Source organism: Cibotium barometz, chromosome 23, assembly GCF_041138505.1.
Source record: "Cibotium barometz isolate CiBa-2024 chromosome 23, ASM4113850v1, whole genome shotgun sequence".
NCBI lineage: Eukaryota > Viridiplantae > Streptophyta > Polypodiopsida > Cyatheales > Cibotiaceae > Cibotium > Cibotium barometz.
The window spans coordinates 40,758,380-40,786,199 of NC_141068.1; the positions used below are offsets into that span (position 1 = coordinate 40,758,380).

Genomic DNA, 27,820 nt, shown 5'->3' on the forward strand with positions numbered 1-27,820 from the left:
ACCATCAATGTATGTGGTAGGCCATTTCAGTTACTTTGCAATCTTTGTTAAATAAGGTGTGTGTACAAAAAATGATCATTCTTATTATACTGACTTTGTTCTCTTTTTTTTATGGGTTGTGTGCGCGTGTTTGTGTTATTGGTAATGACTTTCCATTTTCGCCGCATCAAAGTAACAAGATTGAAGCATGATCTCCTTCAATGTCGTGAATTCATCTACATACTGACAAATTTTCCCAAAACTATAGCTAAACTATATAACTATTAGAATACAATTCTCAAAAGAATTTACTTACATACATGCAAAAAGAATTTACAAACTAAACATCAAACCGAACTAATCTTGCTAGTTTATGCTCTCACAAGCAGGATGTAAATATTTTTTTTAAATCAAGAGGTTGGTTTAAATAATTTGTTTAATCAAGAGGTTCGTTTATTTAACCCCCCACCCCTTCTTGCTCTCACAAGCAAGATGTTTGTGGCAAGGATTAGAGGACGAGACCAGGTCTTGATTAAGGTTCAAGGGGCAAATGGCATTTGGGGAAGTGAGGTGCCCCCTTTTTTTTTTTTTGCCTTTGTGAAGGAAGAACACACTTTCTTTTCACACATTTTATTATTATTATTATTTTATTTTATTTTATTTTGGTCTATTAACAATGACTTATGTACAAGATAGGAGATGAAGTCCATCTTCAAAGAACTGTTAAGGCACTCCAAAAACACCTCGAATAACTGCAAATTCTTCTTAAAGTAAGGATATGCTGCCTAAACATAGCATTGTTTCTCATCCAAAATCAAAATCGGAATCAGGAGAAGCAAGTTATAGTTCTCTCACCCAGGAAGCAGGTGAGCGTGGTGAGAGCTTAGGACTCAAGCGCATTCGAAGTCAATCGAGCTAGACTTGCTAGCTCGCAGGGTGCAGTCTCTTGATTGGTAGTAAAAAGGTTAAACCCTAAGGTTTACAAAAATCAGATTTTTCTTCTCATTAATGTGCCTCGTGTATCCAGTAAATGAGCTAGGCAAGGATCATCCACACCTCTTATCCAAGCTTTAACGCTCCCAGCTTACTAAAATGTTAGCTCCTGATAGACCACAGAGCATGAAGACTATACATAAAAAGGTAGATTAGAACGCCCATCTCCTTAGATGGACATGGCTAGAAGACCCTTTTATACACATTCCGTCCACATCAAACCCTTCCAAGACACAGGAGGGTTGGAGGCACTTTTGTAAAGCTCCAAAGATGCTGAGACAGCCTTGTCTCTTCAGAGCTACTATCTGATCTTCTCAGGTTTGCTATATTTGACCTTCAGGAGGACGAGGCAGCCTCTCCTTGGAGTTGTCGGCCTTCATCTATGACTCTGTAGATGATGCTAATGAGGATGATGATGATGACGACGACGACGACGATAGCGGCAGTGACGACGACAACTTGTGGCTGTGCAGAATTGCAACAGCAGTGGCAAATGCTTTTAAGGGGGATAGCTCTCCTTGGAAGATTAGCTTAAAAATCCCTTGCTTAACAAGGGATAAGCCAAGCATCAGCTCTTTCCTGCTTCCCTGCACCAGCACAAAACCGCACCAAAGAAAACTTTACATCTTTAATGATGTGATGCTAGCAACCTTTGAATGCATTATGAGAGCAAGTCAATGAGTAGGTTCCAGAGTGCACTTCGGAGAGACCCTCACCTATCATCCTTCATGGAAAGGGTAGCAAAACAGAAGCAAACATCTAAACAGTTGAGGAAAAAGGCTGTAAGTACCTGTTGAGAAAAGATGCTCAAAGGCTGATCATGAGGCATGTTTTTGTCGGATGTCGTACGCTTGTTTGGACTTCCAGTGCTCAAGATTTTGAGTCCACACCCGAGATCCCATCCACCACATTCACATGATCCACCTGACTGCCACCGCTTAATCAACGAGGACGGTCCCCTTGCTCCACCATTGGGCAAACCATGGTCCCCCATTGGCAGTATAAGTGTCACACAATCTGAGGACCTTAACATTCCATGTTGAAAATTTTCTTCATTTTGATGAGCATCAGACACCTTAATTGTGCGTAAGTGACTCATTTTTTGGCTCTCAATGCACACTGCATCCTTGGTTATCCTTATGTATTCATGATCTGTGATGCTGGTTGAACATCGAGACCTCAAGTCTGCAGGGGGCCGGTGTGTGCCCGCCGATGCTTGACCTAATGCAATTGTCCCATATTTCACGACATTCTCAACATGAACAGCACTGAGTGAGAGAGTACGCGAGATGCCACTTCCGAGCTCTGACTTACCGCCACCATCCAAAAACTTCAAACCCCATCCCCTTGAGCCTTGTCCAGTATGGCTGTCATCATTCACTGTTGATTCTCTTTGATGATCTTCTGCAAGCACTTTAATGACCATGGCAGCAAGCTCAATGTGTGAAGGTGGGCAAGGGCTCGGCAATTGAACTTCTGGATCTAGCAAGTCTGAATCACTCCAAACATCAAGAGAGAAGCTGGGCCTATGTTCCCCACCCCCTTTGTGGGGGCAAGATACTTTTCGTGGAGTATTTACACTCTCTGAAATCACTCTTGCATCGGTAAGAGTTCTTGAATGTTTCTTCTCGGCCATCTCCGAATGAGAGGAGCTTGAAGGTATGACATGCTCAGAAGAAGCATGTGAGGAGCATGACGGACTCCCTCTCGACGAACCCAGTATGGGTCTCTTCTGACATGGCATATCCAATGAACAAAATCTTAAGCTCTGACTATGTGCAGCTCCTGCTCTTGCATCATAGAGAACAAATTCTGACACCATCAAATGCTTTACCTCCCCTGTGTCTGGAATGGCTTCTGGCTGAAGAACACTGGAGACTTGCATTATCCCAGTAAGATCTGAGGCTGTCTTACTATCTTTCCCTATCCAGCTTCTCCATCCACCTGCTCCTATTCCTCTAGTTTTGTTTTTTCCTGAATGGAATGCATACTGCCACTTACAACCCTCTTTACTGGAATGATTTTCTAGTGTGCAAGCACTAGCTAGCACCATCTCTTCAGAACCCTCTATTGTCATGGTATAACAAGGCAGACCATCTCTTACAATGCATTGCAAATATGCCTGCAGCATGCATGGGGAAGCAGCACCTAATACAGTTGACGGCAACCTCCGCATTTTTTGGCCAGCAGAAACTGGGTTAGCTAAGCCAAGGGCACCTTTGGGAGCCGGAAGACAGCGAACACTTCTTGAAACAGGAAGGAAAGGCTTGCAAGAAACCTCCAAATCTGATTTTGTATGTTTGTGGCCTATGGGTGGCAAGGGTCTGATAATAGGTCTTATAGGGGCACATGCCATTGCATGATGGGAATGGATACCTGGGAGTGATGGCTTTGCATCTCTTCTCAAAGAAACTCCACTACCCATGGTTTCAGTGCATTGGCCTCTAGGATATGGAGGTCTCTCTATGGGCTTCAAAATATTAGCCTGCTTACTACGGCTCCTCATGGGACTGACAAAAACCCTGTCTAGTAGCCTTGGACTTTCCAATTTAGCATCCTTCTTAACAGTCTGAGACCGCGTTTTCGGAAGTGAAACTGACCTGGACCCAACAAATGCAGCTTCTAGATTTCTTACAGCTGACTTTAGGCTGGCTCTTGCACCCAAGCTTTTACTTCTCCAATCCCACTGTGCTTTGGAAGAAAAGAGAACAGGTGGATCTGGCATGGATGCACTATGCCCCTCAGTAGACCTAACCTCACCAAGTGAGAGGTGTGATTGTGGGGTAAACTCGTCAGCTTTCTCAACATATTTTCCATCACTGGACAAGAGAGGAGAGGCCTTTGTGAGCTTTGGAATGTGATCTGGGAGATGTGTTTTGGAGACGGGCATAACAAGAGAAGCCTTTGCAGCCTTGTGTATAACATCATAAGGATGTATGATGGAGAGAGACCTGTCGAAATCCCGCCTGGTTAAAGGCCTTCTGTCTGAGAGATCTCTTCTTGGGCTCCCATTTCTCTGCACAAAGACAGGGTCTGCATAAGTGCATTGATCAATATAACTCCTCTTAAATGGCATTTCCTGGTTGAAGAGGTTTGAAGAAGAAGGCACAGTGTCAAACTTCAGTTTGGGTATAAGAGGGGGTTTAAAAGAGAGAACCTTTCCATGTGTAAGGAGAGGTTGATGCAAGGACACATCTCTTGGAAGTCTTATTTTCTCACATGGGCTCAAGGGAGCTGTATCAACACCAATGTCAGCCTGATATGGAAATGAACTGCATTCTGTTACACACAGAGGTAATGCTTGAGTATCAGACATTACGTGTGAGGATCGCTCAAATGATCCATGACCTTGCACACAGCACTCATCCTTCTTACAATAAGCATTAGAAAAGCCTCTTTTTTGTTCTGAACCAGCATGACATTGCCCCTTTAGGCCATCCCTTTGCATCTGACATTCATCATCCTTGAAGTGGGCATATGGGTAGTCCCTTCTGTGCTTGGAGCCCGATTCTCTGTTGTAAAAGGGGGTCTGTTTGGGCTCGTGGGGGTCAGTTGTTGCTAGAATGATTCCATCACTAGAATGATAAGTGTCTGAGCAGGCATCAGGGGAGCCAGCGGACATAGAAACAAAGAAAGGAGTGGACAACACATCTTTCCACTCCACAACAGTGATCTCTCTATTGGGAGCTTCAAGAGGCCCTTCATCAGCACAATGTGGGGGGGTTGAGCTAGAAACGGTTGAAAAATCTTCCGTACTTGCAGCTGCAAGGGGCTCAGTGGCACAACGTGGGTGGACAGCATTATCATCGTGGCTTGGGCACTCCTCTGTGATTGTAGCTTCAAGAGGCCCTTTATCACAATTTGGGTGATTAGAGCCAGTGTGGCCAGAGTAAGTCTCTCTGATTTTGCTGCAGATTGGTCTTTCAATCAAGTTTCCCTCCAGAAAGTTGTACTCAAAAAACCCATCATCTGAAGCCTTTTCTTTAAGCAAATGGTTGCGGGCAGGCTTAGGCAAACTACACTTCAAATGCGATTCTCTATCATCCCAGTTCTTTGCAGATACAGCAGCAGCAGCAGCTAGTTTTGAGCCCAAACTGATTCTCTGTAAGCTTCTTCTAGCAGGAGAAAACTTGATTGATCTCACCTCTATGCTGCCCACACTAGCAGGAGAAAGCTCTTCAACTGCAAAGCTGCCTGCTTCACTTAAGAAAGAAGAAGAAGAAGAAGAGGACCTAAGTGTTGAAAATGTGGAAGAAGAATCACTGTCAGAAGGAGAGCAAGGACTGAGGGTTTGGAAACAACGGCTGTCTGCACTGTCAACTGTCCAGTTTCCAACAAGGCCTTTGTGAAGACCTTCTCTTTGCACTGGCTTGTCCTTGTGATTAGGAGCAAAAGCCTCTAAAACACAGTCTCTTTCTTTCTTTGCAATACTCTCTGATCTTGGTGTAGCAATGTGGCTCTCATGGCCTTCTTCAATTTTGGTCTTTGATGTGGATGCTTCTCTGCAGGAGGGCATTTGATCCTTCACCAGGCCGCTTGTAGGATGGCGTCCCATAGTTTGCTTATGTGGGCATCTCAATCTGCTAAATGCAAAGCAGTTTCATTAGCATTAACGTACAAAAACCATGCCAAAATTTGAGTTAAACGACTCGATTATGAAATTCTTCAGCCACAAAACAACCCAAAACGTGAGTGAATTGAGCCCGCGAAACAACTATACTGCGCTGACATTGTTGTCTCACTAAACAACCCAAAATCACTAAACTGTGCCTACTGGTTAACCCAAATTGTGAACGATTTGTGACCACTAAACAGAGATTCGCTTGCAAATGAAGCTTATAAAACAGCCCATTAGTGAGATGCATTAACTGCAATGAGGAGCGCTAAACTTGTAGATGTGAATGAAATTGAATAATGAAACGCCACGGCAAGGAATCGCAAGGATGCACTATGCATTTGCCCAATAAACACTCATTTATAACATTCTGCACTAGAATTGACGCTCATTAAACACTCCATTACTTCGACTGCGTTACCAGTGAAGCCCACCAAATGCCCAATTATGTCAACTGCTAGCATTGAAGCGTACTAAACTTACAACTAAGTCCACTAAATTAGCAATAATGTGCCCATTAACTAATAACTAACCCATAGTCGATACTCCCAAGCCATAGCATTCCAGATAATTAAGCAGCCAAAGGAAGGAGCTTGCACTTCTGCATCAAGGCATCTAAACCTGCTAAAGCGCAAAACTCTCTCTCTCTCTCTCTCTCTCTCTCTCTCTCACACACACACACACACCGCAACCATTTTAATCGAAAGGCCGTGCATGCATGCTTGTTGGGATCAGAATGTCAAGCCGTACCCAGCAAATTTCGCTTCTTTGCTGACAAAATCTCTTGACTATTTTGCGTGGCTCGGTTAACATCCACTTCTAGAGTCCTAGTGTAGCCTGTCTTGTAACCCAAAAATAGCAGTTGTGTTGGTTATGAAAGAGAGTGCCTTAATTAAGAACCCTTTGGTAACGCAAAATTAGTTAATAGCGGTGCTGTTGGTAATTTTTTTAAGAAGGCTTGATTAAGCAGGTGGTGGGGGATGCTCTGAAATCACAAGGAGACTAAGCACTGTTTCCCCCTTGCTCAAATGAAGCCAAAATGGAGACCCCAAAAGGCCTTGCTTTTCCAGATTCTATGGCGGACGCAGAAGACAAAGTGCAACCCAACAAAGGCGAACTAGCAAAGTACAAACACAATCTACACTAAATTATCACATACTACAAAACAGTCCTGGACTCCTGGCTTCAAATCTTCAGAGTTCATACTCATCCACACGGGTGTCAGGAAGGATTCCTGAGAAATGGTGAATGAGTCTCTGTACCTGCCTAGGTGAAAAGATTAGAGCGACATTGCAGCAGCACTAAGAGTAAAAGATAGTAATAATCGTTGGGCGATGGGTAGATTTATGTAGAGGACCACTAGAGAAAGATACTGCTAATGATGATATTATACGCTAATAGAGATTCTGATCAAGGGAAATGCATGTAGACAAGAATTGTGTGTGTGTGTGAGAGAGAGAGAGAGAGAGAGAGAGACAGTCGAAGGGGGCGTGTGTGTCTACATGTGGAACAGAGAGTATATGTGTGTGTGAGAGAGAGAGAGAAAGATAAGTAATATTAACGAGATATTCACACGGTAGGGAAGTAAGTAATATTAACATTTGAAGGCCAAAATGGCTTATGAGACCCAATACACAAAATCTACCTAATCTACCCCCTCTCATATTAACATCTACCCCCAAGGCCTTTCCTTATTTCATCTTTCTTAATGTAGAGAGAGAGGGGGGGTAGATTATGTGTATTGGGTCTCACAAGTCATTTTCCCCTTGAGGGCCTTTCCCTCTAGGAGCGAAGGTTCTACCTCTCTCTCTCTTGGGGGAAGGCCTTGGCCTTCGGGAGAGAGATATGGATCAATAGGAGCTGAGAGCCCCCCCCTCCAGGGAAAGGCTGACCCTAGACTTTCTCGACCATCAAGGTCGTAGGGAGGCAACTTTGATGTGTCTATTGGTAGAGTCATGTGTTAGCGCCACATCAGTTGCACAATAGAATGATCGTGACATTTGGGTTCACAAGTTGCCATCACATGAGCTTTCCACAAAATGAAATTATGCACGCTGAGTCAGTGAGATTGAGTGAATGTTGCTTTAAAAACATGCATGCCGATTGTACAGCTGGGATTGCCCCTGTACCAAGTTGCAACCTTGATGGTAATTGGATAAAACACGTGATGTCACAAATTCACAAATTGGTAAGCAATATATTGTAACAATTTTACATGCAGATTATACCAATAGTCATAATGGTTTTGAAGGAGCGAGAAAGGATAAAGGTGGTACTCATTTTGTAAGATAGCGAAAATACATTATGACTAATGATGCTTAGCTGAGCATTAAGATGTAGGTTCAAAGATTAGTTCCTGAAGTTGAGCTTGAGAAGTTGGGATGATAAATGATATGTAACATCAAAAACAAGTCATAATGAGTTGGAGCAAAGATAAAGTACCTAAGGGTAAATTCTAGGAGCAATGAATGTAGCTCCTATAACAAGAACTAAGGGTAAATTATAGGAGCAATGAATGTAGCTTAGGAAGTTATGAATCTATGAAGATGAAAGCCAGCAAGGATTGAGAGAGAGAGAGAGAGAGAGAGAGAGACTAAAGACAAAAGAGCCTCCTCAACGAGTCCTCATGCATTATAATTTAAGGGGTGCACACAATATTTTAGGGGGCACCCATTATGCCTCCTCAATGAGTCCTCATGCATTATAATTTAGGGGGTTTACACATTATGCCTTCTCTGTTCTCAGTTCCTCTTGGACTTAGTTAATCCAGTCCGTTGGGATGCTATCCAACATCTAGCCTAACATAGCCTGAGTCGCCTTGTGCACTAAGTATCCCACATTTCTTGTTGAAAACCTAGAAACGGAGGCATCTCTTGTGGAGGTCTCCCCATCCATCACCGAGCCACCCCGCTTTCACACTGGGATACTTCTGCGCCCAATTCTACATTGACAAGAAGGGTGCCCAATTCTACATTGATAAGAAGGGTGAAAGAAGGCCCGCCCTTATAATATTGACAAGAAGGGTGAAAAATGGTTCACACATATGACCAAGTTAAAAAATATAACATTGGGAGGGTAAAAAGTAGTAATGACAAGATTGACTTGTGATAGAGAGTAAAAGACAGCTTAATAATGATGATGATGATGATGATAGGCTTAGCTGTCACGGGGAGGTTTGGTTTTCCCATGCACGCTACGCTAGCCTACACGTAAATTCATACCGCCAGTCTGCATGGCTTGCAACCATGATACGACAAATTATACCCATAACGAAATTAGTTTAATGCAAAGTTAAACTAATAATACGACCAAATTTTATACATAACTAAATTAATTTCTATTGTTTTCATCAAAACCAATAACACATATATATATAACCATAACTAAATTAGTTTAATGCAAAGTAAAACTAATAATACGACTAAATTATCTATATAACTAAATTAATACTATTCACAATTTTATTGTTTCCATCAAAACCAGTAAAACATATAAAACAAAAAACATTCCTTTCACCGAAGTCCCATCAACGGTAAGAATTAAGTCCTTTTGTACTTGAGTAATCTATACAAACAAGCCCATAATCTTTTGTCAAGAATTGGAGGTTTTCGTCAATAAAAAGGCACGAAAATCTGATTGGGTTAATTATGTTAGTATTATTTTAAAGGCAATATAAAAAATCGGAAAGTGGAAATTTGTCCCCTCAACTAATCACCTCCTCTTGGTGGTACCCTTTTTTGAATGATGTTTGCTTCCTTCCTACTCTTTTACACCATCTTCTAAACCCTAACCTTGTCTAATGTCAAAATACAATCTACTTACCTGTATATGTATTTAGAAAGTTTAAAGTTTTTTTTACCAATAATATATATATATATATATATATATTATAAAAAGAGATAAATTTTACATTGCATCCTTCCAACCGCACCCCAATCAACCATCATCAGCAGATTTAACAACCTCTGTTAAGCAAGCTACACACTAAATCCCATCTATCGTCCTCAGATACAAAAGATGATTCATCCCAAGAAAATTGGCTTCAACCATAGCTTCAGTAGAGCAGCCCCTAGGGACATCTTTGTTGCCTTTATTGAGAATCCAATAGGGACTAGGCCAACAGTCAAAATTTGGTTCTAAAAAGTTTAAAGTTTATATATATATATATATATATATATATATATATATATATATATATATATATATCTCCCAAGTTAGTGATATGGCTTTCTTTCTTTTTTTGGGAACAAAAGATATTTAGTACCCCCAAATTGTGTATTAACCAATAGTCTAACCTAAATGATTAAAAGTTCTAAGCACAATGTCCCATCACCTAAAAGTGGTTAGAAACCAATGCTTTGAAGTAAATGCATAGTTCTACTCAATGTTTAATCTTGGCCTAACTTTATAACTAGATAATCACCTCTCTTTTTCTTTTATTTTTTTAATCGTTATGAAAAAACATTTTCTTGTGTTGAGTGATTTTGGAGCTTGTCAAGTGCCATTGTTCATGAATTCCCAAATCTTGATCTTTAACTCATCTTAGCTTGTTAATTACCTCACTTAAAGCCTGTACTACTAAAAGCTTGTTATGCCCAATCAATGCAAAAAAAAAAAATTTGTTTTCTTACCGAGTCATGTGCACGATGTGTCCAATGTAAATTCCTTCTTTTTTACTAAGTAAATTATATCCCTTTATTGGTCCTAAGAGGACCTAACGTACCATGTTTATACCACCTCATTTTGAGGATTCAAATGCCTTTTGTTCAACAATGATGTTGAAGGGAAAAAAACAATGATATTGAAAGCAAACTTCATGACCCTATTATCATGGTATAAGCATAGATGGTTTGGCAAACATATCCTCTCTAGGTATATGAAAATATAAAAATGTTAGGCAAATCTTTTAAATTTATAGCTTGTGTGTTAATATGTAGTGTATTTTTGGTGATTTTGTCTTCATAACCCACTGAAATTTAATGATTTTGGATTATTTTATTTTTCTTTTCATAAAATTTCTTTGTAGTTATAGCGATTTTTTTAAATGATGGAATAATGAGCTAAGTGGTAGTGCCTAATTTAATGCAATGTCATGTGTCCCACATAAGTGATAGTGCCTAATTTAATACAATGTCATATGTCTCACATTTTATTTGTTATAAGATCCATTTGTGAAATATAAATAGATGTAATTTGTAATTGATATTATAATTTATAGAATGTTATGTCATGGTAAAGCATATTTGAAGTCCATTAGTTGTTATAAAATAAAGATTATTTGATGCAATGGTAGGACCTTTTGCCATTGGCAGCTTATTACACTCAAAAGTTACCTAGAGTAAGTGCGTTTTCTTCTTCTTTAATGAACTTGTATTATCTACAGTAGTAAATGTTCACAAGTTCCCAATTACATCCAAATTCTACTTTGGTGCTACTTTAGTGCTCTCAAAAAGGCCCACAAATTTATAACGAAAAGTGAGTCACTCACAACTTTCCAAAGGTTGACATTAATTGTTAACATGATGCATTGAAAAGCAAAGTCTAGTAAGACCCCAATAGCTTTTACCAAGAAGATAAGCATTATGTGGTACTTCTCAGTAAAAAGATAAGCATTTATGTGATATATCTGAGTATAAAGTTATTAGATTGACATTAGTGACGTGTATAAAGGACAACGTTTTGCCCAACCATGTCTCAACTACTTCCAAGTTCCTTGCCCTCTAAGCTCTATTTACTTTTGGGCTAGCCAATGATTAGGAGGGCAGGCTTATTAAAAACCTTAATTAAACTCACTAGTGAACATGGCTAAATAAACCCATCTAAGGAGCAAGAATGCCTTCATAGATTCAACTCATCGACCACTAGACTAGGTATGATCCATTTTTCTCAGTTGTACCCTTAGTGTGAACTAGAAGTTACCATATAAATGCCCTCACATTCAACCTATCACACATCTTATTAATATACACATAATTCCTTTAAAAACCTTACAAGAAAATGGAAGAGAAAAATTCAAGAAACCCATAAAGGGTGGGTTTACATAAAAGATTCACACTCACAAACTGCATGTGTTGTCAATGGACTCTTGTTTGTGGTGGCTTGCTAGGGAGGTTCAAACAATCCAATTGTCGTCGGGTGTACCTCCCTTTCGCAACACGATTAGGCTACTTTGAACAAGGATTAGGAGATGGATCAACAAAGCTAAAACTCATGAAGTGTTCAACCAAAAACACATGTTGCTTGGAGACATCAAAAGGTTAGCACCCACATTAGCAGAAGTTTGGCATTGGATTAACTATGTCACAAATTGGAAGCCCTTAACAATCTAGTTTTTAAAATTACCCAAAAGCAAGAAAATGATCCAACTGAAGTGCCTCTCAAGTTTTATAGAGGACCTGTAAAACCTTTGATAACAATATAATCACAAGTAAAACTAGAGATCTACTAGGAAGAGCTCTAGCAAGAAAATTTGAAAACTTGCTTATAACATACTTCTATAATTAATAGAATCTAACAAGGTAATGCTTTACATCATCCCTTTTTTGTTAAGCAAGTAAAGATGAGAATGATTGACCTCTCAAAAACATAAGGATTAGATAGTTAACCATATATGTACATGTGAGTGTGTGCATAGAGAGAGAGAGAGAGAGAGAGAGAGAGAGAGAGAGAGAGAGAGATCTATAGTGATAACAACCATAGTTAACATGTGATCTAGTAGCAGTGCTATACATTAGCAATAGCTTCTCCTCAAGACATGCACCAATGGAGGAGTGCAAACTCAAACAATCTTGATAGTAATGGCTTGTGAGCAACACCACAATAACTCCACAATGATAAATTTTATCTTTTATAGTAACACATTCATACTCTTATCACCAACAAGTTGGATCATCTTTTCTACAACAAATAATAACCAACTTCCTCTCCTCATATATAAAACTTTGAGCCATACATCTAAGGGTAGAACTACTACCTCTAAAGGGGCTTATCCACTCCATACCTCTAAAGGGGCTTATCCACTCCATACCTCTAAAGGGGCTTATCCACTCCACAACATATGGGGAATTCTCAATAGTATCCCTTTAGTTCGATTAAAATATTACCTAGCCTTGCCGAAATATGTGTCATTAGGGACTTGCCTTTAGAGCTGTAAAATGCAACTTCCTTGATTGTGGGTATGCTAGCTCACCATCATCAAGATCATCACTTTGTTGTCACATTAGAGAGCTCCATAGTCATGAAATGTGGAGGTTAGGAGAAGAGGGAAGGGAGCTCACAAGAATTCTATTACAAGGGGAATGATTGTGTCTTTCTTAATATTAAAATTATCTTATATACAAGCGGCTAATGTTCACAATTGGACTTGACTTAAAAATAGTCCATGGGGGCTCTAAGAAAGTACATACATGAAGCCATAGACTTCCCCTACTTAGTTTATGGTATAAGAAAGTATATACATGAAGCCATAAACTTCTCCTATTTAGTGTTAAGCACATAGCAAGGCTACTTGTTATATGTGCCAGCATTTAAAAACTTTATTTCCTTGATAAAAGTTTAAGATGGCAAAGTGCGAAAAGTATGACAAGCAAAGAGATTTCTTGAAAACCAAGTTGGAATGTAGATTAGGGTGTGTAGAAATGCTTCACACCGCTTTGGCATAATCTAGGTACTAATGAAATGATCATCAATAACGACAAGAGGCAAGAGTGGACTCGACAAATTGATTTTGCAAGTTAGATGGATGCCTCTTAATAGGGTGACAATACATCATTAGCCACTAATTTGACTTCATAATTATGCATAATCAATCTCCCACTAATCAAGGGCCATTTCCTCCACTTTTAGGTACATTAAATGTTAATTGTTAGACTATAATTCATCCACTAGACCACTTGATGGAGGTGCCTACTTTTGAGCTAGTTTGGGGATGATTCTTGTTCACAATACACTTATTTTGTGCATACAATCTACATCAAATCCACCTCCATTATATCCTAGGTTGTGTTCCCCCTTAGTGTTATAAATTATTACAAATCTCATTGCTTCTCTCTCTCTCTCTCTCTCTCTCTCTCTCTCTCTCTCTCTCTCTCTCTCTCTCTCTCTCTCTCTCTCTCTCTCTCTCTCTCTCAAGTGATGAATTCCTATCTTTATCACATGTGCTAGAGTCTACACCCCAAGGTACAAGCCATGAATGGACCACTTTACTTGCCTTTATACAATAGGCACACCATATACGTATGACTTGGAATTTTACACAAGGGTAGGGATTAGGGTTACAATTACAAGGTGAGGATCATGCCCTTATTACAAATGTGTTTAGAGGAGGTGTTCATATTAACTTCCTTCATGGGAAGCCTTGTATTTGTCTTCTTCTTCCACCATTATGGTAGCCTTTTCTATTTTCTTCTTTAAAAAGCTTTCAACAGCCTTCTTATTGGTTGTGGTTGGCTTGGACTCCCCTTTGGACTTAGAGGCCTTTCTTCTCAACTTGGTCGTGTTTGTGGATGACTTAATGGCTTCTCCATCCTTGGCTTACTTATTGTTTTTAACAAGGACTCAAAGTGTTTCTTTCTCGGTGCAATGTGATGAATGTATACATCTCTCAATATGAATGCAATTAAGGTTGAAGCCTTCTCATCCTTACTCTTCCAAACATTCTCTCCCTCTCCTCTTGGACACTTGTCCTTACCAAATACATTACCCCAAAGGCCCTTTCTCACCATTAGCAAGTATTTAACCTTGACTTTACATATTTGAAACCCATAGGCCCTTTCTCATCAGCAAGTAAGTATTTAACCTTGACTTTACATATTTGAAACCCATAGGCCTCTCATTAGCAAGTATTTAACCTTGACTTTACATATTTGAAACCCATAGACCCTTTCTCACTGCAATCATTTTACCTTAACTTCACATATGTGAAACCCTCCACATATGCAAAGGGTTTCACATATTTGAAACCCATAGGCCCTTTCTCATTAGCAAGTATTTTAACGTGACTTCACATATGTGAAACACTTCACCAATGAGGTTGTCTATTATGAGAGTAAAAGCCATTATGCAATCTTAACACTTGGTTGTTTACCCAAGGTTAGTGTCTATTATGAGAGTGAATGCCATTATGCAATAAGGGGGCCTTAACACTTGGTTGTTTGCCCAAGGTTAGTTTCTATCCCTTGTATAATTTTAAATGCATACAAGCTCTATGTATGCTTAATTTTCACTAATCCCAAGTTTAAGCTTTCTACAAAAAATGCACTATTTTGGATTAGGAATTCAGGAAAATAAATCAAGGGGGTTTCATGAAATAGAGCTATAACAACTCCCCAATGTGTCTTTGATGCCCCCCTTAGTGCTAAATTGTTGCACCCTTCATCACTTATATTTTCAACACTGTTAACATACTCCCCTTCCTAAAGGTGATCGTGTCCTTCTAGTTGATGAGTTTTTGCCATCGTAGACTTGACCATGTCCATGTGAATTTCATAATAGCCTGCTCCATGTGGACCATGCCTCCTACCCAGCTAGTGCCCTTCTATTTTGGATATACTTCCTCTTTGCTATCTCCTTGACCGATAGAAAGAATTAAAGGCTCTTGATCTCATCTACATGAGATTTTCTATCAGTCTAAGGTTTCCATCACTATGGGGTTTTTTTTTTAGTGACATCATTGTACGTGTTAGATATAAATGGGCCAATTTATTAGTGAGATCCATAACTTCATGGCACAATCCTATGAGTGCTTCATTTTCCATTTGAGCATTAGCAATATGTTTTTTCTTCTTCTCACAATCTAGTGAATCATTGCAAATGAGGTATATAGTATCACTCTTCCCTTTGAAGCTTAGCAAATAAGTTATATAGCATCATGTTTCCCTATGAAGCTTAGAAAATATAGAAGCAACTCCTCTTTCTTAATTGCTTTCGTATGCATCTCAACACTCTCCAATTAGCAACGTCTTCTATAGCCTCAAATTATTTCTCCTTTTTTGGGTTAGGGGCGATAAACCCTAAAGCATTTAAACTATTAAGGTGTATAAGCATTCAAATTATTAAGTTTATGACCAATTTATCTTAAGAAAAAGCCTAAGCACACTAGAGAAAAACAAACATAGTCCCTATATCATTATCCTGAAATCTATTGAGTATCATCTCATCAATATCATCAAGTAAAAATTAGAAGATTTTTTATATTTAATAATGAGTTCTACCAATGTTTCTTATTGATGAGACGTGGAATTCTTTACACTTCATCTTATCTGTGAATGGTGAGGTTTATGTGTTATTCCAAGCACTAGGAGCTTGGAAGAGGCATTTTCCAATTATGTCATGGCCTAAGTATAAGTCAAAAATGGATGTAATGGATATAGATGAGAGCATAAGCTAGGTTCATATGTGTGTACATTGAATCTAAGTTGAGCTAAATTGAAAAATAAATCTAATATATGATAACATAAAAGATATATCTTTCCTTAGGGAGAGAAAAAATACATATTCTAAGGTGCTCTTGTCTTTAGGGTAACATTACCTCTACCCATAAAATAATTGTAAGTTAAAGGCATGGTAGCTAATAAACCATTGATCTTTAGTGTGAATGAGAGATGAAGTTTGAATTTAAAAAATAGCCATCCCCCATTTTATCTTTTTAGCTTTAAAGCCTTGCACAATTTGTAGTACAACCTACAAATTACCCTTCATCATATGTACTCTTTACACTCTCATCTAATTTAAACAAGCATGACCATAAGTGCACCCTCTAGTAAATGCAACTAGTACAGTTCACAAGATATTAGTTATCAAACTACTAATATCTTTCTCAAGGTTGGAAATGTCTAACTTGCCCTAGTTTTGCAAAACAAACACCCATAGGTGGTGCACAGGAGTTGGCTGCTTTGGCTGCTATGATGTGAGAAAAGGGTCACCAATGGCCACAAGTGGATAATGTAAGAGATGATGTAAATGAGAAATTGAGCTTTTTTTATAGGTTTAGGATAGTATTCTTTTACTTCAGCTAGTGGGATCCTCCTATCTTCCCAAGTTCAATGTAATAGCCTTTTATACATTTATAATTTAAATCAAGGAAATCTCAGAAGATGTGAGATTATGTGTTATTTCTTTTGGTAATGATATTTGTTCAAGGTTATTGTATGATGCATGCCATAATGCATTATGGGAGAATATTTAGAAACAAAGAATATCAAGATTTTATGGCAACACCTAATAATAATTCTTGATAAATATAGTAGCAAGTGTTCAAATCAAAAGTTTAAGCATTATCTCTTGCAAAAAATGGCTAAAATATTGTAGGGTGTTATGTTTTATGATTAAACTACTAATTTTCTTGTCAACATTGCCCAAAAACAAAAAATGAATGAGTTCTAACACTAGAACCATGAGGAAGTGGTGTGAGGGGGTGTATAATCAAGACCTTTTGGCATGCAAGGTCTTGGTATTTTCTAAAACATACTTGAAGTCTATAAACTCCAAGGTTCACTAATTGATTAGTCTCAATACTATTTAAGCACTCTAGAAATTCCCTAAAAATTTCTTGAAGTCACTAAATTACAACTTAGGTTCACTAATTGTCTAGTCTCAACATTGTTACTTCAAAGTTCTATAAGGAAAAAAAATGCATTGCTCAAAAGAAACTGTGCTCCATGAATGACCTACACATTCCTTCCATCATTTACAAAACAGGCGTAAGTGTGTAGGTTTCTTAGCTCCATCTCTATTACATTTAACATTTATAAAATAGGTGTAAGTGTGTAGGTTTCTTAACTCCATCACTATCGAGACAAATCTGCACTTAACATTTGTAGGTTATTTGGCTATTTAGGAGATTGATCTCCCTTTTCCATGGTATATTATTGCTACCCACCTCAATCATGATAACATTGCTTACTGTAATCCCATGTTTTCCCCCTCTTAAGAAAAACCAAATTAAAGTTTAATCAAGATTTTTGTTCTTAGTCATGGTCTAAAACCACATCCTTTATTTAAGGCACAATTCAAATATAACCAACAAACAAGCTCCTTATAGTAGTAAGAAGATGCATATAGTTCAAGAAGAGTGAAAGGCACAATTGAGATAAAACCAACAAACAAGATCCTTTGTAGTAAGAAGATGCATACAATTCAAGAAGAGTGAAAAGGGCATTTTGAGTGAAGAGTATATACACATTGCTCCAAGTCTTATAGCCTAAATTAATGCTTGATAGGCCACTACCTTGTATGCTTCCACACACCATCTAACTCAATCCAAAACAAGACTTTAAGGGTGCAAGAATAATTGTATATATTAATCAAAAGAAAATTTTAAATTTTAAGGTGGTGGATTGCACTACGTCAAAGTTATACTTGCTGCTGCTAAGCTCGAGGCAAGCAATGATTAAATTTGATGTTCTTATTACCAAGTCCCCTTTTATAAAAAAACACCATACTAGGTGGAATTCAGAATACAAATGCTTAACATCTATTGCATCAACCATTTTATAGATATGTTCTTTAAAATAGAGCTAAATTTTCTTTGGAAAAGCTTTGGCATATGGTTCCCATGGGGACTTTAAGTTTAAATATAGTTTAAAATTGAAGTGCACCATAAAGTCTATATGCCTTACTAGTAGGGCTATTCTAAATTTCTAGGTGGTCTAGTCATAGCTATTTAGGTATTTCATAACCCCAAAATTTTAGAGTGCACCAGAAAGTCTATATGCTTTATTTGGGCCTTTGAGGTTATTCTATATTTTTTGGTGGTGTAGTTATAGCTATTTCAACACATTTCCTTGAAAGTGTATTATAAGGTATTTAACACTAATTCTTAAAAAATCCAAGGTGTAGTGTATTTTTTTGGGTAGGATTTGGCCTACTATTCAAAGGCCCTTGGCATCCTCTTTTTCTAGTACTTAGCCCACCTAGGTTGGCACATTCTTTTGGAAGAGCTAGAGGGGTACTTGGTGGCAATCACTGTGGGCATTGTCATGTATACATCTTCTGTACTAGGATGCCAAGTGGCCATTCTACTTAACCAGTACACTTAAAACACTTAGGACACCATTTTTTATGGGAATTATGCATGTTGTGAGCCTTGTCTAGGGACATGTCACCAAGCACCATCTAGGTTTAGGGTATGGTCAAGTGTTAGAAGTAATGCACACAATCGTATGTAACCCACTTGCAAGCTGTAAGGATGTACAGGGATCCCAAGCACTTGAAGTTTTAATATCCTATTTGAAATTTATTATTATCTTGATTTTCAAGGGACTAAATTGCATACCATTCTTACAATTTTAATATTTTCTTGAAGTTTTATTTATAAATCCATCACACTTTTGAATGTTGTACTGTTGATATATTTTTTATAACACCGCTTCATATTAACTCCTCAACTTGGATAAACAACTCGCCACTTCTTATTGAATAACTCTGCTAAGTTCCATGATTGTTTTATTATTATGTACACCTCATAAGTATGACATCATTGTATGGATTGTAGAAAATATGTTTCGAGTTGTATTACATATTTCAAAAATGTTTGGGAGTCAACCTCCTTTTTTGAAATGAGGCAAAAGTCATCTCCCTTCACATCACCAAAGTTGAATTATGTGTCCTTTAGAATCGAGGATATTCAATTTGCTTTTAATAAATACAAAGCAACATTGTTGAGGATTTTGCTTTTGTGTGTATCATATAATTGGCATGAAAGCACCAATTTTTTTAATATGCTATGCTTAATTGTGCTATTATGTTGATTTAAAAACTCGAGGAATAAACAACATTTTCTTTGATTCTAATGAAAATATGATTGCATCTATTTAAGTTGAGAAACAACATTGATGGATGTAGTAAGTTATATTAGATACTTAAAAACCTTTGTTAAACTAGCTCCATTGACAAAAAAATTATCATGCGTATTATATTGACTTTGTGAACTTTTAGGCTTGTGTGGCACGTTTCAATTTTTGGTATTAAAATTTAAGTGACTTGTTGGTTTTCTACACATCTAAGAAGTAAGACACAACATGATCTCCTTTGATGACATGAAAATTTCCCTTTAGATTTTATGTGGTCTTTTCATTGTCAAATTTTAACAAGAATTACGTCAAATCATATAATTGTTCAATGATTAGATGGAATCATGAAATAAAGTTGATGCTTTGTGAAACGCCTTTCCTAGAGGAAGTCGAGGGGCCTCACTTTGTAAGAATGACCCAACATTGCCAATGAAGTGATAGCTCAAGTGGTGAAGGTGTTTGCCTAGGACCAAGAAGTCATGGGTTCAAAAACCCTCTTGGTGCTTCCTAAATGGCATCGCCTACAAGTGGATAATTAAGCACCTACGAATAGTGAAAAATCAATAACTATGGGAGGATCTTGGGCCTAAGGCCAATCGAAAAAAAAAAAAAGGAATGACCTGACATTAATTGAGCAATATCTACATGTAGAGGCTAGACTAGATTGCATTGGACATTAATTGAGCAATATCTGCATGTAGAGGCTATGATAGACTAGATTGCATTGGACACATTTAAATTAGCTTGTAAGTAAGATAACACCCCTACAATATGTTGAATACACTTTAAGTTTGATGCATTGGAGGGTAATCAAATATACCTCATGTGGTTGTAGACCCTAAGCTTAGGCTTATTTAAAAATAATATCATATGCATTCTAGTAATAACATATAATTTTTGAGTAGTGCCCCAAACAAGGGAGTAGCTTTATCGAAACCTTCCTTCAAGGCACATGATTTTCTCAATTGAAACTCAATAATTTAACATGTATAAAGTTGGTAGTGGTCAAATGATGAAGGATCTGTGCTGTGATTCCATAATTATGGGTGATCAAGTTTGGAATTGTGACTCCATAATCATGGGTAATCAAGTTTGGAATTTGGGGGTTAGCATTGGTCTTCATGTGATAGCACATGGATTTTTATTAGTGGTAAGAGTCTCTCTCTCTCTCTTTCTCTCTCCAAGTGGTAAGAGTCTCTCTCTCTCTCTCTCTCTCTCTCTCTCCAAGTGGTAAGAGTCTCTCTCTCTCTCTCTCTCTCTCTCTCTCTCTCCAAGTGCATGAATGTGAATCAAGAGGCCATGCATGCACACAGAAAACTAATATTAGTGTACTCATACTTAGGTACTCAGTGCCCAAAAAACATTGTACAGGGACAGCATGTGTAAGGGGAAATGGGAGCTTCATGTGGTGGGTTGACAAGGACACTAACAGTGTGATGAGGTAGTGTGTTCTCGTGTGCCCAAAACAAGGCCAAAATGAAAGCTTTGTGCTTGCAGAAGCAGTTGACAACCCGAGAGAGAGCGAGAGAGGAGAGAGAGAGAGAGAGAGAGCTAGCAAAAGGAGTACAATTACTACCTATCACATGCCACAAAACTGTCCCGGACTCCTGCCTTCAAACCTTCATACTCAGATAGGCGCAACTGTAAGGAAAGATTCCTGAGGGCTCTAGCGGAATGAGTCAACCTACCTGCCCAGGTGAAAAGCTTGGGAAGCAGCACCCACCAAGAGTATTTTCAGACGGTACCACTCTTGGGCAATGGTTAGAGAGTATTTTCAGACGGTACCACTCTTGGGCAATGGTTAGATGTAGAGGACGACACTCGAAAGAAGGCTTCTGACCATATGATGCTACATGTCATAGAGGCTCTCATCATAGAGGCAATACATATGTAGAGAAAGAAGGCTTCTAACGATGATGCTACATGTCATAGAGGCTCTCACCATAGAGGCAATGTCATATGAGACATGTAGACATCAAAAATTGTGTGTGGGGGGGGGGGTGGGTGTGTGTGTGTGTGTGTGTGTATATATATATATATATATATATATATATAAGAGAGAGAGAGAGAGAGAGAGAGAGAGAGAGAGAGAGAGAGAGAATCTCTACTAACCATTCAAAAAGAGAGTGTTGTCACCATTGACAACCAAAATTTCTATACAAATAATGGTTGAACTTAATGTTCAAGAAGCAAGAAGTGTAAAAGATGGTACTCATTTTATTAAACAACGATATCATACTATCACCAATGGGGCTTCTAATAATGCTTAGCTAAGCTTTAAGCGGCAACATATAGTATAAAGAGAGAGAGAGAGAGAGAGAGAGAGGGTGTGTATAATGATGTTAATGATGATGGCCTTGGCTATTACACGGGAGGTTTCCCATGCATGCTTACATCACATCCCACCCACTTTTGATAGTTGATTGTGTGGGATGCAAGAAATGTCACTTTTGTGACTATTAAATTGCAAATACATTTACATATTGGCAAGGTCCAATGCACAAAAAAAAAATAAACAAGCTATCTAAGCCTAGTCTTTTAGAATAGATTTAATATGATTGGATGAAAAAAAACATAATTGCTTATGTTACAACACATTCCAAAAATTGTTTCACACCACCCCTATCCATTCTTGGAGAAAGCATTTGATGTGCATGCTCAATCAATTTCCATCCAACCTAGGAAAATGGGCATGACAAGTGGTTGCTATTGGCCTAGGATGTGGAGAACTTCGGATACGAAGAAGTGTGTAAACACTTAAGCTTAGGTAGTCAATCCAAAAGTCCCCCTTACTTCTAGTGTGGGCTTGCACTCTAATGTGTGTAAATCCTAAAAGTAAATTCACTTCATGGTTAGGCAATTAATCCAAAAGTCCCCCTTACTTCTAGTGTGGACATGCACTCTAATGCATAAACCCCCTAAAAGTAAATTCATGTTGCTAGTCTACATGGCTTGCAAATATGACAAGACAAAATACAAAGTTAAACTATTAACAATTATATTCTTTTCATAAAAAACAAACTAAAATCCTCCTCAATTAGGAAAAATTTGGATTAAAGACCCCTCTAACTAGTTACTAAAAAAAGAATGGGCTAGATAATGAGAGTGTTCCAGATCCATGTAACATAGATCTTTTTGGCAGGTTTGGCCCCAAGTCTCTCAAGATCAAGCATGTGGAATATAATATTAGAGCTCCATATTTAAAAAATAGAGAGATGTCAGATGGTCACATGGAAGTTTGAATTACAATTTAATTCTCAACTTTTTACTTTCTCCCCTTCTCCATTCCCCCTCCTTTTTCTTGGTCAGAATTCAATTTCCCCATATCTCCTGCTTCTTTGCTTCTTTCTCAACCAAAATTTGTAGGTAGCTTCATCTCTGCCACCATTAGCTGTCTTGTGATAAAGTTTGATTCCATTTGTACAAAATTTATATGAGTTATGACCAATTTCAAAAAAAAATTTAGAGATGTTCTTGTATATTTTCATCTCATTTAGATAAAACCCTAATGAGTTCTTAATTTGTCATGGCATCCATGAGTTTTAATGCTTACAAATGCTGGGTTCTAATGCATTATTGTTGATTATGTTTCAGGTTACATTGAATCAGAGCATTTCATTAGTTTACAGTTGGTAACATGTAATAAAATTTTTAATTTTGTTGTTATGTTAAAATTTTACTATTTGTAGATTTTTTTATTATGTTAGTTTCTAATGCATTATTGTTAATTATGTTGTAGGTTGTGTTAAATTAGAGAATTTTATTAGTTGGTAAATATAGTTTGAATTTTATTATATGTAGACGCTTTTGTAGTTATGTTGGGTTCTAATGTATTATTGTTGATTATGAGGTAGGATGTTTTCAATCTGATTATCATTAGTTTAGGATTGGCAAGGTAATAAAATATTTTGTTTTGTTTTTATGTTAGAATTGTATTGTTTTTATGTTAGAATTGTATTGTTTGTAGATGGTTAGTTACAAGTTGGTTAGAATTGTATTGATTGTAGATGGTTAGTTATACAAGTTGTATTGAATCTAAATAGTATTTGTAGGGTTGGTGCTAAGGTATCTAAACACCATAGGAACATCCAAAGTCAAGATTAGGATAAAGTAGATTGGAGAAATCACTAGAAGGGAAGGATAATGGATTTTAGACAGCATACTAGTGAAAAAGAGGTACTTATTTGTTGGAATTAGGGTTGCAGGAATGCACACACAACTTCAAGAAGATGAGGAAGCTTGAGCACAACACAGTAGTGTATTATGAGTGCCAAAAATGAAAAGATAACAAGCCCTAGAAGATAATGGGCGTATATACAATGCACGGGGGAAAAAACCTCCTAGTGAGGGAAAAAGTGCCCCGGCGGTCCTAAGTGTGTTCACACACATCACTACTATAATATGGTAACAAATCCCCCCTGGAGTGATGCGGTGAACAAGAGCTAGCACTCATGTATAGGGAAGTGTCTAGCTATGTGGACGAATCCACAAAAGGGAGTAAGCCCAAAGCTTTGCGAAAAGCTTCGAACTTCTCACGAGGCAGAGCCTTTGTGAAAAGGTCTGCAAGGTTATCCTGTGTTGGCACATAAGCCAAACTGACCTCTCCTGCAGAGAGTCTCTCCCTGACATAATGGTAGTGCACCTCAATGTGCTTCGTACGAGCATGGAACACTGGGTTCCGCGCAACTGCCAATGCGCTCTGACTGTCAGTGAAGATGGTGGTGGCAGATGGCTGCCCAACACCCAAATCAGCCATAAGGCGTCTGAGCCACACACACTCAACCGTAGCTGTGAAAGCTGCCCTGTACTCAGCTTCACAACTAGAAGTGGCCACAGTAGGCTGCTTCTTGCTCAACCATGATATGCATGAGCTTCCAAGCATGAAGCAAAAACCACTCGTGGACACGCGTGTGTCATAACAACCAGCCCAGTCAGAATCTGAAAAAACATGTAAATCTGGCGGCAATGATCCCCCCTTGGGATAAAACAACCCAAGATGCCGAGTACCACTCAAATAGCGAAAGATACGCTTCACTGCCTGCCAATGCTTAATGCCTGGGCTATGCATAAATCTGCTCACCTGTGAGACTGCAAACTGAATGTCTGGCCTCGTAATGCATACATAAATGAGGCAACCAACAGCTGTCTGATAGAGTGTGACATCAAAGTGATCTCCAGCATCATGAAGACTCAACTTCAAACCTGTCTCCATTGGAGTAGCAATAGGCTTGCAGTCTTCAAGGCCAAATCTCCGCAACAATGTTTCAATATACTTTGTCTGACACAAAGCAATACCTCCATCACACTGCTTAAATTGTATCCCCAAATAATGATGCAAATGCCCCAAATCTGACATCTCAAAAGAGGCATTCAAATCAGCCTTAAAATCAGCAATATGACTCTCATTTGGTCCTGTGAGCAGCATGTCATCGACATAGAGAGCAATGATTAGATGTACACCATCCACACGTTTAACATACAAAGTGCTTTCTGTTGGACTATTCTGAAACCCATGTGCAGTCAAATATGCATGTATTTTTTCATACCAAGCTCGTGGAGCTTGCTTTAAACCATATAAAGCCTTTTTTAACCTGCACACTTTGTTTTCCTGCCCTCTTTGAACAAAACCACGAGGCTGCGATACATACACCTCCTCATGCAAATCTCCATTTAAGAACGCAGTCTTTATGTCCAGCTGATGTACATTCCAACCATTATGAGCTGCTAATGCACAGATGCTACGAACAGTGGTCATACGACATGTGGGAGCAAAAGTCTCATCAAAATCAATGCCCTTCTCTTGAGCATAACCTTTTGCAACAAGCCTAGCCTTATGGCGATCCACTGTGCCATCAGGCTTACGCTTCAATTTGTATACCCACTTAGTGCCAATGGCCTTCTTGCCAGGGGGCAAGTCACATAAAGACCATGTACTATTCTTCATAATAGCATCGTATTCTGCTTGCATAGCAGCCATCCAATTTTCTGAACTTTGTGCCTCATCAAATGAAACAGGCTCACTTTCATCGCACATACTAGAAACAGCCAATGCATAACAATCTGACGCATAAGAGGCACCATGAGAGCCAGAACGAGTGCGACTAGACAAAGGGGCATCCAACTTGCTGTCACGCAAAGTCTGCACCAGCCATCTAGGCATATTCCTAGAGCCCTCAATCTCTTGTCTCTCATCCTCAAGTGCATCATGCACATCTGCATCAGATATAGGCTGATCTGTGCCATCATTTAAAACCTGCATAGGCTGAAAAACTGCCTCATGAGGTATTGCACTTGACTGTGCACCACTGAAAAGAGGCAACAATGTATCATAGACATCACGTGAGCTGATATCTGTCTCCTTAGTACATGAAACCAAGGGCTGAACTGCATCTTCCACAAATACAACATCACGGCTAACCAAAATGCGCCTTGTCTGTGGATGATACAAACGATAGCCTTTGCTCTCAGCACTATATCCAACAAAAATACATTTGACAGCTTTGTCATCCAATTTTCTGCGATGTTGCACAGGCACTAATGCATATGCCAGGCAACCAAAAACACGTAAATGGCCAACAGATGGCTTGCGGCCATGCCAAGCCTCATATGGAGTGACAACCTGTAATGCTTTGGTGGGACACCTGTTTAGTACATAAGTGGCACACATGACAGCCTCAAGCCAAAAACCATGTGGTAGACTTTGACTCTTAACCATACATCTTGCCATTTCCATGAGAGACCTGTTTTTTCTCTCAGCCACACCATTTTGCTGTGGTGTATACGGCACTGTACATTGGTGTTTTATCCCACGCTCAGCCAGAAATGCATTAAATTCTGAAGACATATACTCCCCCCCTCGATCTGAACGGAGGGTGCCCATCTTACTTTCTGACACATTTTCAGCCATAACCAAAAACTGTTTGAAGCACAAAAACACTTCGGACTTTGCCTTCAAAGGATATACCCATGCATGCCTGGTAAAATCATCAATGAAAGTCACGAAGTAAAGGTAGTTTCCAAATGATGGAGTTTGCATGGGTCCACAAACATCACTGTGAACAAGCTGCAATCTGCGTTCAGCTCTCACTGATCCATCTTTGGGAAAGGAAGCACGCTGCATTTTACCCAATATGCAGCCCTCACAAACATGCTTGACAGGTGTCTCAAGCTTAGGCAAAGAAGACACCATTTCAGATTTCTGCAGGCGCAGCAAACTTGCAAAATTCAGATGACCAAAACGTGCATGCCACAGTTTTGCATTTGAAATAGCCTGCGTATCCATAATAGCACATGCTGAATCCTCTACACATTTGCCATCCATATTGAGCTTATACAGCCCTCGACATAGTGAACCAGATGCTACAATGATGTCACCACAAGAGAGATCATGAACAGTACATCTGTCATCCACAAATTTTACAACCAAACCTGTTTTGGCAAATGCGGAGACTGACAGCAGATTCTTTTTGATCCCTGGCACATACAATGCATCAAAAAGTGTAAAGGTGTTGCCATTTGCAACATTCAGCACAATCTGTCCAACTCCTTTAACGGGATAAGAGGAGTTATTGGCACAAGTGACAGTATTCCCTGTGGGAGCAGACTCAAGGAAAGTGAATAAACTGCGCTGCGAGGTGATATGCTTAGTGGCACCACTGTCAAAGTACCATACATCTGAATCTACTGCAGACATACATGTGTCATGCAAAGATGGGTCATAACTGCACTGCGCATTGAATGCCCATTCTGTATCTAGCACAACATTAGCAGATTCATTGTTAGAAGGAGAGGCATCTGCAACAGCCATACCAGCCTCTTTCTTCTTAGCCTCTTTCGCAGCCAGCTTAGGACACGCTTTGATGACATGATCATTTCCCTTACAGTACTTGCAAAATGTCTTCTGTTTGTCACCCTTCTTCTCATCTTTGTCTTCCTTCTTTGGTTGCGCAGCATTTGCAGATTTCTGCTTACTAGAAGAATAGCCAGCTTTACCTTTCCCGCTTCTCTGATTAGCAACGAAAGCTTGATCTGCGACACGCATATTATTCCTGTTTTGCCTTGACTGGTCTTCTTGCAGCAAAACAGAAACTAACTCCTCAAATGATAAGGCATTGGGATTGCCTTTCATCATCAAGCGAAGAGTGGAAGCAAAACCCTGATAAGAATCTGGTAGACCATTCAAAACAGTCTGCACAAGTGAACTGTCTGACAGGATTTCATCTGCAGAAATGAGCTGTTCTTTGAAATCCTTGATCTTTGTCAAAAAGCTATCCATAGAATCACCTTCGTTCATATGCTCATTCTCCAACTGTTTTCGGAGGTAAGCAACACGAGCCTCATTTCTTGCCTGATACAATGTGGCAAGTACATCCCAAGCATCCTTAGAAGTCCTGCAGGAGCGAATATGTGGGATAATGGTACGTTTGACAGACAGCGCAATCAA

At 38.8% G+C, this 27,820-nt stretch overlaps 1 protein-coding gene across 3 annotated transcripts; it reads right to left on the reverse strand.

Moving 5' to 3' along the window:
* Nucleotides 1–732: 732 nt before the first annotated feature.
* On the reverse strand, nucleotides 733–6,586 carry LOC147625940 (uncharacterized). 3 transcript variants are annotated; one of them, XM_086817468.1, is made up of 3 exons: nucleotides 6,338–6,586; nucleotides 1,763–5,552; nucleotides 733–1,559 (listed from the first exon to the last, which is right to left on the reverse strand). In XM_086817468.1, the coding sequence occupies exons 2-3, from the start codon at nucleotides 5,525–5,527 to the stop codon at nucleotides 1,353–1,355; spliced, it is 3,972 nt and encodes a 1,323-aa protein (XP_086673594.1). In that variant the 5' UTR covers nucleotides 5,528–5,552; nucleotides 6,338–6,586; the 3' UTR covers nucleotides 733–1,352. The 3 variants fall into 3 exon arrangements, with proteins under 3 accessions (XP_086673594.1, XP_086673595.1, XP_086673596.1); XM_086817469.1 differs by lacking the exon at nucleotides 6,338–6,586 and adding an exon at nucleotides 5,842–6,253; XM_086817470.1 differs by lacking the exon at nucleotides 6,338–6,586 and having other exon boundaries at nucleotides 1,763–5,645.
* Nucleotides 6,587–27,820: the final 21,234 nt, after the last annotated feature.

Excerpts from the sequence above, each read along its gene's own strand:
- LOC147625940 (XM_086817468.1), bottom strand. The coding sequence starts at position 5,527 with ATGGGACGCCATCCTACAAGCGGCCTGGTGAAGGATCAAATGCCCTCC. Across the intron at positions 1,560-1,762 it reads TGAGCATCTTTTCTCAACAG|GGAAGCAGGAAAGAGCTGAT; the intron begins GTACTTACAGCC and ends GTGCTGGTGCAG.